Source organism: Silurus aristotelis (genome assembly GCF_946808225.1).
Source record: "Silurus aristotelis genome assembly, chromosome: 2".
Classification (NCBI taxonomy): Eukaryota; Metazoa; Chordata; class Actinopteri; order Siluriformes; family Siluridae; genus Silurus; species Silurus aristotelis.
This window is the reverse complement of record NC_139575.1, coordinates 9,998,418-10,017,476: the sequence shown is the minus strand read 5'-3', so window position 1 is coordinate 10,017,476 and position 19,059 is coordinate 9,998,418. Positions and strand designations below refer to the sequence as shown.

The following is a 19,059-nucleotide window of genomic DNA, read 5'->3' as shown; positions in this document are numbered from 1 at the left end:
AAATCACTTTTAGGAGGGGAAATCATGGTGGTAAATATAACACATATGGTTTCTTTCCCACAGAACGTACAACATAGAAATTGCACATAAAGTGCACAAATAATACCTCATTGCAAACCACAATATCAATTTATTTGATTATATTCTATCTAATAACACAGTGGAGTTAAAAGCTAAACTAAAGTGTGCACTGTTTTCATATATCCGCACCAGTCAATAGTCAGTAGCTCCGGCTGTTACATGAATATTATTTTGTATGGTAACAAACAAACTAGTACAGCACACGATACACATCATTTGAAACAGACTATTAACAAATAGATTTTACAAACGTGTTGTAAAACCTATAATCGGTGATATTGTGTCTGTTAGAAGGCATTTATTTAATATTAATAGAAGATGCCACTGTAGTAAACGCTTCGTACAGTGCTTTGCGAAATTCCCAGAAGAGGAAAGTGTTCATGAAAAAGACATTTGCAGGTTTCCATTTCTCATGCCTTTTTTTAAAGTGAGAAAAAAAGAGATCGAGAGAAAGAGAGGCTGATAAGGAAGGACTGGTTTTAAAGCTATTTAAACAGGAACAGGATCTAACACCCAGACATTCCATAACATTACATTTAACAATGAACCTAAAAAGGGTTTGCAAACTAATAAATGAATGTGTTTTGGGTCCTGCATCACACCCAAACCATGCACTATTTTCATTAAGCAGCGATGTCTTTAATGCTTATAATTAAGTGACTATATCACTTTATATCATAAAAAGCATTTTTGGTTTCATTTTAAGTGCACTAGCATGCCACAATCTAAACAAGGAATATGTACCAGCGAATCTTGAAATTTATTTCATAATCAGTGAATTATTAAACTTGTACGATTACTTTAATCAGGTCAAAATCTTTAACAAGTCAAAATTTAACTTAAAGATAAGCACATGTTTATGATTTACAGTTCATGCAAACATTGGTTGAGTGTTTTCTCCAGCAAATCTGCCCACAATGTGCCAAATCTGCATTCAATTTAGTCTTCAATTTAAATCTAAGCGCAAGCATTAAGTAAGTTCTACAAAGGTTCTTTGTTAGGTTGCTGTTTATTATTCTTCTGTTTCATTCTGTTTGGTCTGTGAGTTTAAACAACAGTCATTATACTGTAATAAAAGCAGAACTGTGTTTGCTCAAAGACTTACCATAAAACTTGTCCTATTGTAATCAAAAATACACACATCCACATAATGAGGGTCGATCTCTGACCAGCCATCCTCAGTACAGTTACGGCTCACTTTTCCAAACTCTGCCAAAACATAACACTCTTAACAGTTACCAAAGGTCAATTGGCCGTTTTACTAGAATGATGCAATTAAAAACTGTCCCATACCATCAAATTCTTCATTCATGACCTCAAAGAGCTCAGGGCAGGGCATCCACACCATATCACCAATTTTCGCTGGCTGCCAGCATGTCAGATTGTCCCACATCCAGCGACACACTGGAGGTGAAAGAAACATACTCATCACTGCTAAATATAGACAGACAAATAGAAACGTGTGATTTGTGACACCAAGTCTGAGGAGAATTGATAGTGGATCAGAAATCAGAAATATGAAAGACAAAAAAAAAGCGCTGTTCCGTTGAATAGGAACAGCTTTACTTCTAGCCTCATCTTATCAACTATTCAACCAATCATGGCAGCAACACAATGCATAGTTTTTTTTTACAGATACAGGTCCAGAGGTTTGTTAATGTTCAAATCACACATGAAAACTGGGACTGCGATTTATTTGGCAACCATGATATTTTTTTGGTGTCTGACAGAATGGTATTTTAATAGGTGCTGCTCATTAGTAGTTCTACAGAATGGCATGAGACTGAAAACACATCCAGTGAGTGGTGTTTCTGCAGGGGGTAATACCTTGTTGCTGGGAAAATATGTGTATTATTCATAAAAAAAATCATTACATCCTGGTTAATACATTTTATAATTTTTTTGTTTATTTAAAAGCTTCCCACTGATCATTTACATGTCAGCTGCTTTAGGTAAACAGGAGCGTAGGTACGGAAGCATATTGGCGTGTCTGGGGCACCAGGTCTGGTTAAATGTAGTTATGCTGCTTGACAGACTTCCCTAATTTTGAAAGAGAACTATGGATAAGTGACAAATTTTTTGCCCTATCTGTCAGCATTTAATACCTATTTAGGCTTTGTGACAGAACATTTTTTCCCATCAAACACAAACCTTAATAAACATCTATCAGGTATGGAATATATCCTAGGATGCGTACCTCAACTCTCTTATCTTTCAATAGATACGATTTTGCACCACAGAAGAAAAAGAGAAAAGCAGAGAGGAACAAACACAAAGACACAAAGGTGTGTCGATTTTCAATTCACACCAACAAGTGAAAATTTCTCCAGCTGCATTACTCACAGTCATTGAGTATCACAATGTGCTCGTATCACAATTACTTTACTGCTTGCCAAGATCTCTGTGTCAACAACCAAGACACTCAATGAGACCACAAAGAGGTTTTAACTATCCTGTTTTATCGATTGCTTCCTAGATAACAGGAGTAAGTTATTCCTGTCATTTTCTCGCCATTCAGCAATAATGATAATAAAACGACAGTGGTGTGAAAACGTGAAAACACTTTAGCACATGCTCGTATTTGAAAATAATATTTGTTTCTTGCCATGGATTATTTTCTAATAACAGATTAATAATTATCTGTACAACAGCTTTTGAAGGTAAATAGTGAATAAGTGTAAAATAAGGGAAAGGAAAGGAAAGGAAAGGAAAGGAAAGGAAAGGAAAGGAAAGGAAAGGAAAATAAAGGAAAGGAAAGGAAAGGAAAGGAAAGGAAAGGAAAGGAAAGGAAAGGAAAGGAAAGGAAAGGAAAGGAAAGGAAAGGAAAATAAAGGAAAGGAAAGGAAAGGAAAGGAAAGGAAAGGAAAGGAAAGGGAAATAAAGGAAAGGAAAGGAAAGGAAAGGAAAGGAAAGGAAAGGAAAGGAAAGGAAAGGAAAGGAAAGGAAAGGAAAGGGAAATAAAGGAAAGGAAAGGAAAGGAAAGGAAAGGAAAGGAAAGGAAAGGAAAGGAAAGGAAAGGAAAGGAAAGGAAAGGAATTACAAAGTAAAAAACTGTTATTTGTTTAAAATGTCATTACAATTTACAATAGATATTTCTTTGACTTATACAGCTCTAATGACTATGCTGAACTGTCCACAGTTCTTTCCTTTTCCTTTAATTTACACAAATTCATTATTTACCTTTAAGGGCTGTTGTACATATAATTATTAATGTCTGTTATAAGAAAAGAATCCATAGAAAGAAAAAAGGTTACACCGCATTTTATTTTTAGATACGAGCATGTGCTAAAGTGCTTTATTTCTCTCATACCACAGTCATTTTCCAAATATTACATTTGTATTTCATAAAATTAAAATGCATTTATTTTTTCTTATTGAATTTTCTTTAGAAAACAGCTATAAACTACCCGGCTTTCTACTTTGTCTCACTATTGGTAGATCAGTGGTTATAGGACTGTGGTGAGACCTGAGATGTTGTATGGTTTAGAGACAGTGGCATTGAATAAAAGACAGGAGGTGGAGCTGGAGGTAGCAGAGCTGAAGATGTTGAGGTTTTCGTTGGGAGTGACGAGGAGGGACAGGATTGAAAACGTGTTTATTAGAGGGACGGCGCATGTAGGACGTTTTGGAGACAAAGCGAGGGAGGTGAGATTGAGATGGTTTGGACATGTGCAGAGGAGGGACATGGGGTATATCGGTAGGAGAATGCTGAGGATGGAGCCGCCAGGAAGGAGGAAAAGAGGAAGACCAAGGAGGATGTTTATGGATGTGGTGAAGGAAGACATGCAGGTAGTTGGGTTAGAAAGAGGCAGATGTAGAAGACATGGGGGTATGGAGACGGATGATCCGCTGTGGTGCCCCCTAATGGGAGAAACCGAAAGAAGAAGCAGAAGTGGTTAAGGCTCTGGGTTACTGTTAGGCAGTTTGGGGGTTCAAGCCCCAGGATCACCCTTAACCCTATGTGCAGGGAAAAAAAAGTTAAAAAAAATAAAAAATACTACTACTAATAATAATAATAATAATAATAATAATAATAATAATAACAATAAGACAAATGCAGGTAATTTTGCAGAAAAAAAGGAATTAATTCACCTCTGACTGTTACTAAGCACTGACAATTGAGTCCAATTACAAAAATGTTAATCATGCATTGTGTCCACCGTGAAATAATAAAGCATTTAAAAGACTAAATTGGTGTTAACTTGAATTGGAGCTAAAACTACTCTTTTGGAAAGGGAAATAACACCTTCTGACCAAACAGACTCGGAAATTCGAAACTGCTGAGTATAAGTCTCTGTCCTTATACCCAAGAATAGCATTATCACAAGAAACCAATCTTTCTGAACAATCACCATCACTAAACAGAAAATTTCATGTATCAAGCATTTTCCTTGTGATTGACATGATGGAACATCACTCATCAGGCAGTTCCTCCCACTTAAATAATGATAAAGATCTAAATTGTACACATCACCACATTCTGCGTTTCTCTTTTTAGCTCATACAATCTCAGGTCACTAAATGATTTATATTTCTCTGTAACATCTCCCTGATATCTTTTCCGTACATGCATTTACAATCAACTGCACATTAAATCATGCTATTTCAGTTTTAATTAAGTGAATGTTTACTTACTGCATAAACTAATAAATGTGTTTATTTCTGTCTAGGGCAGCTGAAAATTCCCATTTGGATCTACCAAACATTCAGCAGACTTCCATTCAGATAGCGTAACTGAGATATCGTGGCATGTCAATCAACAACTGTCATATCTGGTTTTCTGGTTCAATATAAATCAATATCTCTTCAGCTTCTCAGTTTGTGAATAGAACCATATTATTTTCTTTTCCCTATATGACTATAAGTGTCTCCTATTTTCAGAGTGTGATCTGTGTCTTGCCTGTGAAGCATCATATTATGAGGAAGTTTATTGTCCATTTATTTGGCGTCAATTTAACACCATTACATGCTACAAATTTAGAAAACCATTTTATGAATAAATAAAACAGCATAAAAATAACATTTATATAGCAGCTAAGTTGTACAAAGGTGTGCATGGGGGTGTTTGAGTAACATGCGCTTCCTGGAAGCCATGGGAACATTTAGTCAGTCCCAAATGGCATTAACTCTGATTTCGCAAATCCTGCTTTCTATCTCCAAAGCTGGGTTAATTACACAAGACACAAATGTGTAGCTAGCAACAAAGCACAATTGTGCATCTTAAACAGCTCCTAGAACTCCATTATCATATTCTAACACACACATGTGCATTATATGCATTTATTTAGAAAAGGCTCATGGAAGTAAACACCAGATTTGCTCTAGATTCAGAAGGCTATATCAATGACTCTATCAAACTCTACACATTCTATTTCACCAGGAGGACTTCGAGCTGAAAAGGTGTTTATAGTCATTTGAAATTCTGACTTAGGAACACCTGCTCATTTATGCAGATATCCAATCCAGCACAATGCATTAAATCGTGCTGACCGTGTGATTTTATTTTAATCTTAATTTTTTTTCACTTTCTGTAAACCTGTGTTTAGAAGTGGAGAAGTGAAACCTGATAAGGTCTTCTGCAGTTACAGCTCATCCAAGCGTCAATGTTTTGTGCATGCTAAGATGCTATATGAGTTTCTATATCATTTATTAAACTTGTCCAACCTTTTCCTCTGTTTGCACAGACGGAACTGTGGCTCACTTAGTGTTTTTTTTACTTCTTTCTTTTTTTTTTTTTTATTACACCATTTGTGTAAACTCTAGAGACTGTGGCGTGTGAAAATCTCAGGAGATCAACAGTTTCTAAAATACTTAAACCAGCCCATCTGGCACTAACAACCATGCCACAGTAAAAGTCTCAGAGATCCCATTTTTTATTCATTCTCATGTTAAATATGAAGAGTAACTGAAGCTCTTGACCCGTTTCTAAATGATTTTATGCATTCTGCTCCTGTAACAGGATTGGCTGGTGGGATAAATGAGCAGGTGTACAGGTGTTATTACTAAATGAAATACAAGCGAATTAATATCATGTCTCTAGCTTTCACATTATTATCATCACATACTAGAATAGAATAGCCCTTATTTGTCATATATACATTACAGCACAGTGAAATTCTATTCTTCGCATATCCCAACTTGTTCGGAAGCTTGGGTCAGAACGCAGGTCAGCCATGATACATTGCCCCTGGAGCACAAAGGGTTAAGGGCCTTGCTGAAGGACCCAAGAATGGCAGTTTGGCGATACCAGGGCTTGATCCCCCGACCTTCCAATCAGTAACCCGGTGCCTTACCACTGAGCTCCCACTCCCCATACTGTGGATAATGAACCATCCATCCAGCCACAATTACAAACAAACACCACTTACCATTTTCAGGGTCACTGCCAGGGTCATCTAAGGCCATCCTCTCCATACATCTTTCTTTTTCTAGTTGATTGACACAGTCTGGGTGCATACTTAAGATCTGCAAGGGAAACATTATTCAAGGATTTAGTACATTTATGACATTTTTTAATTGGATGCTATGAAAACATGCAGTACTAATGGGGAACTTTAATCAAGATGACGTCAACAAAATTGTCATTTACATGCATTTATCCATCATTCAGTGATTAAGTGATGCTCAATTTTTCATTCATGATATGCATTTACTTTTACAATTTACTGTGAATAGGCTTGTTCAGTACCTCTGTTTAGTCCTTTTTCCACCCTAGATTTATTATTGATTTATAACATAAATGTATTTAGCTGTTATGTGTTTTGATTAGTCTGTCTCTTTGTTATTAAACTGAGTTATTGAGCATTTTATTGTTTCATGTTGCAATTCTAACAAATCTAGAAACTAGGTAAGCACTCAAATAACTATACTAAAGTATTGAGTTAAATTTTAGGTAACATGGAATCAGATTGTATTTTGAGATACAAAACCAGCATATAAAATAAAGCTATTATGTGTACGTGTATAAAATTAGCCAGTTCAACTATTCAGATCCTGTCTTTCAAGTGTCATTTGATCATTTTGATCTGTCTGGGTAACAGTCCTACCGCAAAGTTTCAGTTCTCTGAGTTTAAGGTTTGAAATTTGAATTCAGAATGAAATTTGAATTCAGAATTCATCTCTGTCCTCTTCTGGATGCAATGGTCAGTGCTGGTCTAACTGCTTGACTTTTGCCATTCTATTATAGTGTCAAATGCTTTTAAAAGACCTGACCATGAAATCCTTTGAATAATAGACAACCTTTCACAACTTCAACTGCATCTCTTTCACACCTGCCAACTAGCAAGAAGCATGTATGCAGTATAACACAATGCTTAAACAACCTCAGGAGGTGGGACAATGTGCCTTAGTGCATTTTGGAGTGAGGTACCGTAAATAGTCTTTATAATTTTTATTTTTTTATTTTTTTTTAATTACATTTTAATATTGTGACTGGGTAAGATACTTCCAGGTTTCGACCCGTTGTCTCATTCACAATCAAAGATTAACAATTCCTGAATATGGATTATTCTATCTTAATGTTAACTATCTATTTTCTAAAAACTTCTGATTGACCATAATAAATTTCTCACTGATAGCCTTGGTCATATAAGGTTGATGTATATATGCAAACTGTGCAAGCTGCAACCACCAACCATCATGTCTAGGTTTTTATTTATTTATTTTCCTATTATTTATACAGAACTAGTGGTTGACCAACAGGTGCAATAGGGTCTAAACATCACTATCACCACTTGATAGAAAAAAGTACTAGAGAGAAATATACAAACCCGATTCCAAAAAAGTTGGAACACTGTACAAATTGTGAATAAAAACAGAATGCAATGATGTGGAAGTTTCAATATTTTATTCAGAATACAACATAGATGACATATCGAATGTTTAAACTAAGAAAATGTATCATTTTTAGGGAAAAATAAGCAGATTTTAAATTTCATTGTATCAACACATCTCAAAAAAGTTGGGACAAGGCCATGTTTACCCCTGTGTGGCGTCCCCTCTTCTTTTTATAACAGTCTGCAAACGTCTGGGGACTGAGGAGACAAGTTGCTCAAGTTTAGGAATAGGAATGTTGTCCCATTCTTGTCTAATACAGGCTTCTAGTTGCTCAACTGTCTTAGGTCTTCTTTGTCGCATCTTCCTCTTTATGATGCAGCAAATGTTTTCTATGGGTGAAAGATCTGGACTGCAGGCTGGCCATTTCAGTACCTGGATTATTCTTCTACGCAGCCATGATGTTGTAATTGATGCAGTATGTGGTCTGGCATTGTCATGTTAGAAAATGCAAGGTCTTCCCTGAAAGAGACGATGTCTGGATGGGAGCATATGTTGTTCTAGAACTTGGATATACCTTTCAGCATTGATTGTGCCTTTCCAGATGTGTAAGCTGCCCATGCCACACGCACTCATGCAACCCTATACCATCAGAGATGCAGGATTCTGAACTGAGCACTGATAACAACTTGGGTTGTCCTTATCCTCTTTAGTCCGGATGACATGGCGTCCCAGTTTACCAAAGAGAACTTTACATTTTGATTCTTCTGACCACAGAACAGTTTTCCACTTTGCCACTTTGGTCCAGAGAAAACACCTGCTCTTCTGGATCATGTTTAGATATGGCTTCTTTTTTTGACCCATATAGTTTTAGCCGGCAACAGCGAATTGCACGGTGGATTGTGTTCAGCGACAATGTCTTCTGAAAGTATTTCTGAGTCCATGTTGTGATTTCCATTACAGTAGCATTCCTGTATGTGATGCAGTGCCGTCGAAGGGCCCAAAGATCACAGGCATCCAGTATGGTTTTCCGGCCTTGACACTTACACACAGAGATTGTTCCAGATCCTCTGAATTTTTGGATGATATTATGCACTGTAGATGATGATAACTTCAAACTCTTTGCAATTTTTCTCTGAGAAACTCCTTTCTGATATTGCTCCACTATTTTTAGCTGCAGCATTGGGGGAATTGGTGATCCTCTGCCCATCTTGACTTCTGAGAAACACTGCCACACTGAGAGACTCTTTTTTTATACCCAGTCGCGTTGCCAATTGACCTAATAAATTGCAAATTGGTACTCCAGCTGTTCCTTATATGTACATTTAACTTTTCCGGCCTCTTATTGCTATCTGTGCCAACTTTTTTGGAATGTGTAGCTCTCATGAAATCCAAAATGAGCCAATATTTCAAAATGTCTCACTTTCAACATTTGATATTTTATCTTTATTCTATTGTGAATAAAATAAGTTTATGAGATTTGTAAATTATTGCATTCCTTTTGAATTCACAATTTGTACAGTGTCCCAACATTTTTGGAATCGGGTTTGTATATAATCAGCCACAATTTCCCATGTATATAGTATGTTGTCTGCCAGTGATTTGGTTTTTTTTTGCTGTTCATCTGTAGGAAATGGCTACAATTACTTTAACATAGTATCATGAGTGTAAATGGTTTTGTTAGTAATATGGAAAAGCATCCTATTTATAATACAGTGCAGGATTAATGTGCGACAGTGGGGCGCACATGTTAAAGCAATGCTTAAAAAATATTTTTGATGTTGATATTAATATTGATATTGATACTCCAAAGCATATAAGCATATTTATGCATCAATAAGGTCTGAAGCTCAATAGTAGCTGAAGATCTACAATAGATATTTAAAGTTCACAAAATAAAACAGAGCTTTAAAATGTCCAACCAGTATTAATTTAATGATACTCAATAAAGCATAATATAAACAGCTAAAAATACCCAATAATTTACTATGTAAACACTTTTATTATTTGGCTATGCTCCAGGTGGAAGTGAGTCCAATATTATTTATGGCATTCTCACCATAACAGCTGAAGTGCTGACTCGGAGGCAAGGTGCTTACTGGATTCAATTTATAGTCTGCCTGTCACCCAGTGTGTGTGTGTGTGTGTGTGTGTGTGTGTGTGTGTGTGTGTGTGTGTGTGTGTGTGTGTGTGTGTGTGTGTGTGTGTGTGTGTGTGAGAGAGAGGCTGAGAAAATACCAAGACAAGATATTTATATGTATCTGTACTGTATATATAGATATTCATATAAAGCATCCAGAATGTATGTATGATTAAGGAGCAGTAGTTTTAATACAAAGTGTGAAACAGAATGCATAAAATGCAAAAATATGAATCAGATATGGGAAAAATGTCATTTAAGTGACAAATGACAAAAAAGCTCAAATAACCACTATTTACAACCAGAGAAGATCCCAAAATGTGCCAAAACTTGACACCAATATGCTACAAAAGAGTAGGATCACATCAGGTACCCTTGATGACAAAGAGAAAAACCTAAGTGGGTGCATGCTCATTTAACTGCACAAAAAGTCTACCTGGACTTTTTATTCTCTGCAGCAGAGGTAGCTCTTGTTATTCCTTTATTATTGTTTTTTTTTATCATAGCTCTGGAGACTGCATTTGGATTTGTTATGTAATTAGCACTTTTAAGACTAGTGACCTTGTACTCACCTTTTCCCCTGCACAAGACAACTGATGGTCTAAAGCATATTAAGAAGGCAAGAAATGTCACAAATGAGCTTTTGACAAGGCGCACATGTGAACTGAAAACCATTCCAGGCGACTACCTCGCAAATCTGATGAGAGAATGCCATGAGTTTGCCAAGCTGTCATCAAAGCTTAATGTAGCTGCTTTTGACAATCCAAAATATTATACATATTCTGGGTTGTTTAAAACCTTTTGCTTACTACATAATTCCCTATATGTTCTTTCAAAGTTTGGATGCGTTAGGTACTGTATTGATGTTCAATGTTGAAAATAATAAAAAATAAAATAAAGAAAACCACTGAAGAAGAAGGCGTGTCCAAACTTTTGACTGGTACTTTATATATTTTTTTTTCAGTATTGACCAGTATTTATACAGTAGGTTTATTGTCATTTAACTTACTTCCATATAATGTACTTGTGCAATATACGGTGTATACAGCAATTATTACTAGGTATGGTGATTACGCAGTTAACCTAATTGAGGTGTTTTAAATCGTTATATTACCTATACAGTCTGTCTAAATGCCATGTAATTGCCACATAAACATAAGAAATGTTCTAGAAATGGATGATTTGTGTAATTTGGTCATACTGTGTTTGCAATTTTCTGTATCATTCAATCACTACCATGAGTTACATGCTCGTCTTGGTCAGGACTGCAATTGTTTCAGAGACTATCACCATTATATATTTGACTAAATTAACACACTTGTGTAGAAAAGTACATGGTGGAATTACTTAGTATAAAACTACACAGCCATGTGCAAGAATGGTATAACCTTGATTGCTTGGAGCACTCAGTCAGGCAGATCTGTGCTGGCTCCCGGTCAGTTTACATTTGGCCCATCAGTTGCCAGTACTCACTGGATGCCAGAACCTCATTTGGTGCCAAACTGTGTGTGACGTAAATGTGCCTGTGGACATTTGCTTCTCAGGACAGAAGCAGAAGGAGAACGAATGGGTCTTCATGTAAACAGTGACAGAGCTATGCTTCTTGTGTTGAAGAGGATAGTGTGTACATGAGAGTAGAATTACACAGAACAAGGCATATGCTGCCAGAAGCAAAACGTCTGAAGTGTGTGATCAGGACTGCTTGATTGGTGACACTGCATTCACTGCAAGTATCTTTCTTAGTCTTTTCTCTAGAAAAAAGAAATTCTTCCCTCTATCACTATACTTTTTGCATCATAACACAAGATTTCATAACACAGGAGGTCTTACATGATGCTAAACAAGTGCCCCTGTCTTTTATGGTATAGATATCGATTATTTTATATGTAAATGCATACACGGCTTACCATAGGAAGTAGTGAACATCCTAAGAGCAGGTACAAGCAGTTTTTCGCACGGGCAGCCATTTTATTCAAAGATGGTTTTGTGAAAAACTTCAGATCAAATGCTGCACCGAAGACCAGCGTAGTGAGGATGCCAAACACGTTCACAGGTATATTGTTGTGGTCTTTTAAATCATCTTGGTATCTGAAATGTAAAAAAGAAAGAAAAGAAAAGACTTAGCAATGTATTTATGTTAATGCTTGTTTGTTATGTAAAATGCAAACCTACCTATTCAAATGATTATTATTAATATCATATTATTTTTTATTATTATTAGCCACCTAACATATATTTCCTAAGCATTTCAAATGATCACAGACAAAAAAGGTTTACATTTTGAACAATTCTTTTTACATCTATGATTTAAATATTTTAAAATCTTCTCAAATTCTACTAGTAGGAATGTGAACCTCAAGCTTCCTTGTGATACATAATGATTTCAGTTCATAAAGGAACAATTGAACAAAATATTTGACAATACCACTGAATCAACTACCTACAATATGGTTATTGTTATTTTACTAATTTGCATATAATGTACTTGAGCAGTCTTTGGTGTTTAATAAACACCATTACACCACCTATAGTGAGATTGAACCTTATGATGCCAAACTGTGTGTAATCAGATTTCCATGTTGTCAAGAACTAGTATGTAAATGTTCTTGCAATTTTTCACATGAACAAGGGAGATACATTAGTTTAATAGAAAAGAAAGATAATATAAAAGATAATGCAACAAAAAAAAAGTTTGTTCCTCTTAACACTCACATTATTAAATTTATAAACACAGTTTACAATGTTACAAACAAACTTAAAAGTGCAAACTCCTAGGAAGACTTTATACTGACTTTATCAATGCACTGACAAAGTCATTTTACAAATTTACATTTAACTTCTTTGGTTAAGGGCCTTGCTCAAAGGTCCAGCAGTATCAGCATTTTGTTGCTTGGATTTGCAGTCACTACCTTCTGAACAGAAGTCCATTGAAGATAATAGCTTTAGTAGCGCAATGTCTCTGAGCTTCCACTTCCAAATTGTCTAAATTAGCAACATTTATACAGATAGATTTAGCAGAGTGTCCTTAAAACAATGACTAGCTTTTAGATAGACTGGTGATTTGCCTGGCAGCAGAATATTGTCAGAGTGTCTGCTTGAGAAAACAAATCATCACCTTCTCCCCAATGAACTCTGAGTATTCAGCAGTGCGGTGTTTTCATTCTAAATATACAGAAAATATTAGCTTTTAAATACATTTTTGGTCTTTTATTTCTGAAGTAATTTCCTGTGTAATTTATATAATATATAAAAGTGTGCACACTTAAATGCACTTTAAAATATTAATGATGCCTTATTTGTTTAAAAACGGTCTTCATAATATACGTATATGTATATGTAGCATTGTTCATTACATTGAGCGCTGATTACATTCTAAAACAGACAAAATTTTGGCGGTCTTGTACACGCCTGGTGTTTCAGAGGCAGTGGGTGTACTAACTTTAATAATGTTACAAAATCATCAGGCAGCAAAAACTATAGCTGGATGTGGGAGTGCAGGAATGATCTCATAGCAGTCAAACACTAAGCATTCATATATTCTGACATTTTTCCAGAACAGTTCAATGACCCCCTTTCTATATATAGAATGCCATTATCACTACAGGTATTTCTTTTACTTATTCACTGCATCCAACCATGACCCGTTTTTTTTTTTTAACTACAGAGGCCAATATCACGATGTTGCTTGGTAGATTGTAGCTGTGCTGATACAACCCAGATGACTGCATGCCGGCCGCTTGCAGATAATTAAAGATTTAATCTCATTTTGCACAGACACCAGTTTTGTAGAAAAAGAGAAGGAGGTTGGGTTTTCCATGAACAATAGTGAGGAAAAGATGGATAGATGTTGGTGGAGATGAATGGTGGGGTGAAAGTGATGAAGAGATAAAGTACTGAGTAAATAAACAAATGGACTTAGGGATGTAGAGAAACAGAGGGGTGAGAATATAACAGCAGCTGCAGCATGGCTCTTGGTGTAATTAGTGGGTGGAATGAAGCTGACTCACAAACTCCCCCAGCTATGCCACATACTGTTTATATGTGGGTGTGAGTCTGTGTGTGTGTGTGTGTGTGTGTGTGTGTGTGTGTGTGTGTGTGTGTGTGTGTGTGTGTGTGTGTGTGTGTGTGTGTGTGTGTGTGCGTGTGTGTGTGTGTGTGTGTGTGTGTATGAGCATAGCTGAGACTTTGTCTATTTCATGCACATACACTAATATCCTTTCAGACTGCCATTAAAGTCCAAGAGACCAAGAACAATAGGAAAGCAAATATTTGTCGCTTTACACCGTGCATCGTGTTGTGAAATGAAAACTCAAAACCAGCATGAATGATTCCTCTGGTAATAATTTTAAACTAGGTTTGCATTTAAAAGAGCCACACTTAATAATTGTATTATGTTTTTTCGCCCTAAAAATGTTATTTACACCTTTATTTTGCTGCAATATTTTTACTATTTCTGATTGTATTAATCAAAATGCATGAACTCTCTACTACTAAATTCATTAACGTCACTGTGCTATTTGTTTATTTATTTACATTTGTAGACTAAGAATGAATCAAGACCATGCAAGCAATGATTCCTACAATCTTTTACACAATTAAAGGTGGGAAAGTAATAATTTTGTGGAAGAACCCATAACAGAGAGTTTGGGAAATTCACTAAATCCAATTGTCTGAATTTGTCATTTAAAATCGTCATACCTCATTTGCATACTAGTAAAAAAAAAATCTCAAACCAAATGTTGTTTAACAGCCTGTCACTGTGTCACTTGCCACTGTCACCAGAAAATAAACAGTTGCCTGTCACTTTTTCACTGGCTTTGCCACTTGTGAAGTCAGGATAAAGAGCGCTAGGAGATCTACAGATTAATACAAAGATAAACAACAACTGAACAATACTGATCCAAAACATTAAAATTGCAGAGGAATTAAAGATCTGCATATGTGTGATTCTGTTTTCATACAGCTCTGGACCCAAGGCAAACTGTGAGTATGTTTGCATGCGCCAAGCGATCACAGTCACTGAGTGCACATGCCTCATTAAACGCTCTCTCCAGTCCATAAACATTCACAAGCAGATTGACCATTGTACATCTTATTAACAAAAGCTATGGCAGATAATTTTCTTCTCTCAACTTGAAAAGCTAAACTCACACAGAAAAAAGTTGTTTACTATTTTTTTGTAATTCATTACACTATTAAGGCATGATTTAAGTGACGTTCATCTGAACACATGGCAAATCAGGCTCAGGTTCAGCATTCGAAAATTGCTCCTTACAAGGACCCTGTCCAACAACTTATCACCCCAAGTAAACAAGACTAAATGAAGCAGCCAATCTTAACCCTCCGGAGAGTGGTGGTACAGTCCAAATGACTTTGCAGAGGCAATGAGGCATAACCATCCAACCTGCCAACACAACAGTTTATTGACTGCCCAGTATGAGCTATAAAATATCCCCCACAGGGCAGATAGAGAACAGGACATAAAGGAGGAAGGAAGAAACTAAAAGGATCGGCAAACAAATGAAAGGAGGAAAAAGAGAGGAAAGTAGGGAACCTAGAACAGCAAAAATGTAAGGGAAAGAAGAAAGGAATTGAAGAATGGAATCTATAGAAAGGAAAACAGTAGAACGAAAGCTATATCCATTTATAAGGAAGAGAAATATGTGTGGCAAGAAATTCCACGGAATGATGTCAGAATATAAACAAAAAGAAATAGGAGGCAGATATAAAATGTAATGAAAATGCCAGAGAAAGATAAATACTGTATATAGAAAGCAAGCAACATGGAAAGAAAAAATGGCATAAAGGGAAAGAAATGGAAGAAAAGTTCCAATAAAACCATACAAAATAAATGTGTAATAATGCTAGAGACATTTTTTAGAAATGAATATGAAGACAAGGTAATATATGTTTTTAATCCTTGGGGTTGATTCTTCATATTTGTTAAAAAATCTCATTAGCGTTTTAATATCAGACTTGGCTGGCCAATCTGTGAAGTCCCCTCGGCTATATTTAGCCTACTGAGTGTTGTTTGGAGAAGAGAGGGATTACAATTAGCATATTAAATTGTATTTCTGTTCTGTTGTTTTGGCCTTGTTCATTTAAGAGAGTAGAATTGGAAAATTAGAAAATCTTCACTGGGTGTAAATGTGATTATTAAATTTTTTTTCTTAGACTATATCTGAAAGCTGTGATGCCATGCCATAATAGCAAAATCTATCTATCTATCTATCTATCTATCTATCTATCTATCTATCTATCTATCTATCTATCTATCTGTCTGTCTGTCTGTCTGTCTGTCTGTCTGTCTGTCTGTCTGTCTGTCTGTCTGTCTGTCTGTCTATCTATCTATCTATCTATCTATTCAGTATAATTTATAGAGTTCAATTCCAGCACCATGTGCCACCCAAGTGAACAAAATGGATTGTGGTTATTAAACCAGGCCACTGTGTTGCATTGTGGGTAACTGACACAAACACAAATCATTTTCTCAGGCAGGCAACAGTGGAAAACTGTCACATTTCCCCAAAGCAACACCAGCAAAATGTTTATGTTCTCTGACAAAAGGAATGTCGGATGTAAGCCATGTGGTGAATACCAAGTCAGTTGTGTATACTACATCCTTGTTGGTTATGGTTTAACTTCATGACCAGAGGAAACATATCACCTGTCACATCTCTTCAAAGAGTTTTTTTTTTTTGTCTGGCATGCATCCTAAACCAACTACCTTTAATTAGCCATGACAACCGAAACATCCTATAAGATGTCGGTTGGTTGAGGCATTTTGACATTTTGTGTCTATGAGCCTCGCAAGCTCAGGAGATGGTTTGCAGCTGGTGGGTCAGTTTGACTGTTCATCACAGAAATGTGTAGAACTCACCATACTTTCAGATTAAAAACCCCATTCTGACATTGTTTTGACAGTTCCTGTAAAAGACTGCATATATGGCAACCTGGGAAACCTTTTTTACTATAAATGTTAACATTTGCTGTTATATACACAATGATTGTAAAAAATGCTTTTCTGAACATTTTATTATCCACTTCATGACAAAATGGATTATTAAAATGTATTTAAGCCCAAAACCCATTTATCACTGCTTATTACTGTAATGTCTATTTATAAGGCCATTTTAAAACTCAACTGTCATCTGTAAAGAGTATATGAACACTCTTCTCTGTATTTATGAACTGTTCATTATTGGCAGAAAAAATGAAATGGTCAAGTACTGATTTTTTTCCTCCCCGAGAAATATTTAACTGATTTTCCCAGACCACTGCATATATTTTCTGTTTATAAACCTGACCTTGTTTTGACAGTTATACATAGTTACTGGCACTTAACAAAAAATATATGCAAATCTTATATTTGTAATATAAATTACTTTGATGAGAAATCAATACTTGAGCTAAATTGATAGGGCCTCCTTGATTTCTTTCATGGAATACTAACTATTCCTTTAAGAGACATGAGAAAAGGACAGTAGAAATCAATATATCTTTTTTTTTTTTTTGCTGAATAAGATACCCTTTGCTCACTAAAAGTCTCTTCAAAGAAGCATGAATTATTGGACACCCAATGCAAAACCTCACCTTGAAAAATCACCTTTTACTGGGCATAACGTATCTGAATGTACACAATGCAGCACATGCTGAATGAATGTCATTTGAAACACTATTAAACACACACCAGAATACTGATGTGTTAGTCTACACAAGACATTTCTTTAGTTCAATGCTCAAGCACATTTTATTTATGATTGCAGTATTCCCGATTGTTTTCAATTAAATTACTATAATGTATATATACACAGTAATGTCCCGTTTATCGCGGTGGTTAAGTTCCAAAACCGCCCACGATAAACGAAAAACCGTGATAAACAGACGCCACCCCCAAAATGCTATTTCATGTATACAGTACTGTACTGTAACATTTTACATCATTATATAATTAATAATTATATTTTTATTAATACTTTATTATTTTAACATAAAACTCCATAAAAACAATTGCCTATAAGTTTTTTGGTCTATTGTGCTATCCGCGAGAGGCCGGGAAAATAAGCCAAACAAATTAGTTATTTGGCAAATGCAATTCTGCGATAAACCGGGGGCACGAGATTCGAACCGCAGTAAAGCAGGGGATTACTGTATATATATATATATATATATATATATATATATATATATATATATATATATATATATATATATATATATATATATATATACACACACACACAGAGGATTACTGTATTTATTTATTTATAGTATGACATTATTTTTTTACATTTATTTTGAGTATTTATTTTGTACTCTCATGTTACATGCTTATATTTTACTGAAGGTAACTTTTGCCCACCATATTAAACACAAATTGTTTTCTTTGCTCTCCAACACCGGGCAGAGGAGACACAACAGTTTGATCAGCAGTGAAAATGTCAGTGCTGAGAAAACATTTTACAGTTTCATTGAGAAAACTTTTCACAAATTCTTTTAGACAGGTGAATTGTCATGCGAAATATTAAAAAGAATACAACAAGCAGGTTCTTCTCCACTACATGTTTGCCACATTGTATGAAATACAACATGCTGCTTAATTTGCAAAATACTGCCAAACTACACAAGCACAAACAAATGTTTTTTGCAATCATGCCTCATATCACTAATTGATATCGTTATATTGATTTAACATATTTATAGATACATATTATTAAGACCACTGAGAACTAATATGAATGCCTGATATTTGCCTATTAAAACTAATTTGAATCAAATTTGCTGAGCTCAGGAAAACCTGAAGTGTATGAGAGATAAGATTTAAATGGCATCCTTTCTGCAGTTAATTTTGGTGCGCAGCAATGTTTTCCCCAAGTGCTCAGGCTCTCAGTCATGGCTGACAAATGGTGCAGACCCAGTAAGATTTACCCATGATGAATAAATCCTATCAGGGACTCCTGCTCCTTTATGGATGTGTATTTCTTTGCTGTCATGTGAATTGTGATACCAAGACATGGGCTGTACTGAAAAACTACTCAGCTGGTCACATTCATCATCTGAGTCAT

The 19,059-nt window shown here is 35.6% G+C and overlaps 1 protein-coding gene across 1 annotated transcript in view; it reads right to left on the bottom strand.

Annotated features, from left to right (window-relative positions):
• adcyap1r1b (adenylate cyclase activating polypeptide 1b (pituitary) receptor type I) overlaps positions 1-19,059 on the bottom strand; it is a 32,611-nt gene that overhangs the window by 10,923 nt on the left and 2,629 nt on the right. Inside the window, exons 2-5 of the mRNA XM_083567460.1 lie at positions 11,902-12,082; positions 6,450-6,546; positions 1,375-1,485; positions 1,187-1,290 (exon numbers count right to left, since the gene is read on the bottom strand). Coding sequence (XP_083423586.1) covers positions 1,187-1,290; positions 1,375-1,485; positions 6,450-6,546; positions 11,902-11,961 — 372 coding nt within the window. The 5' untranslated portion in view covers positions 11,962-12,082. The remainder of the gene's footprint in view (positions 1-1,186; positions 1,291-1,374; positions 1,486-6,449; positions 6,547-11,901; positions 12,083-19,059) is intronic.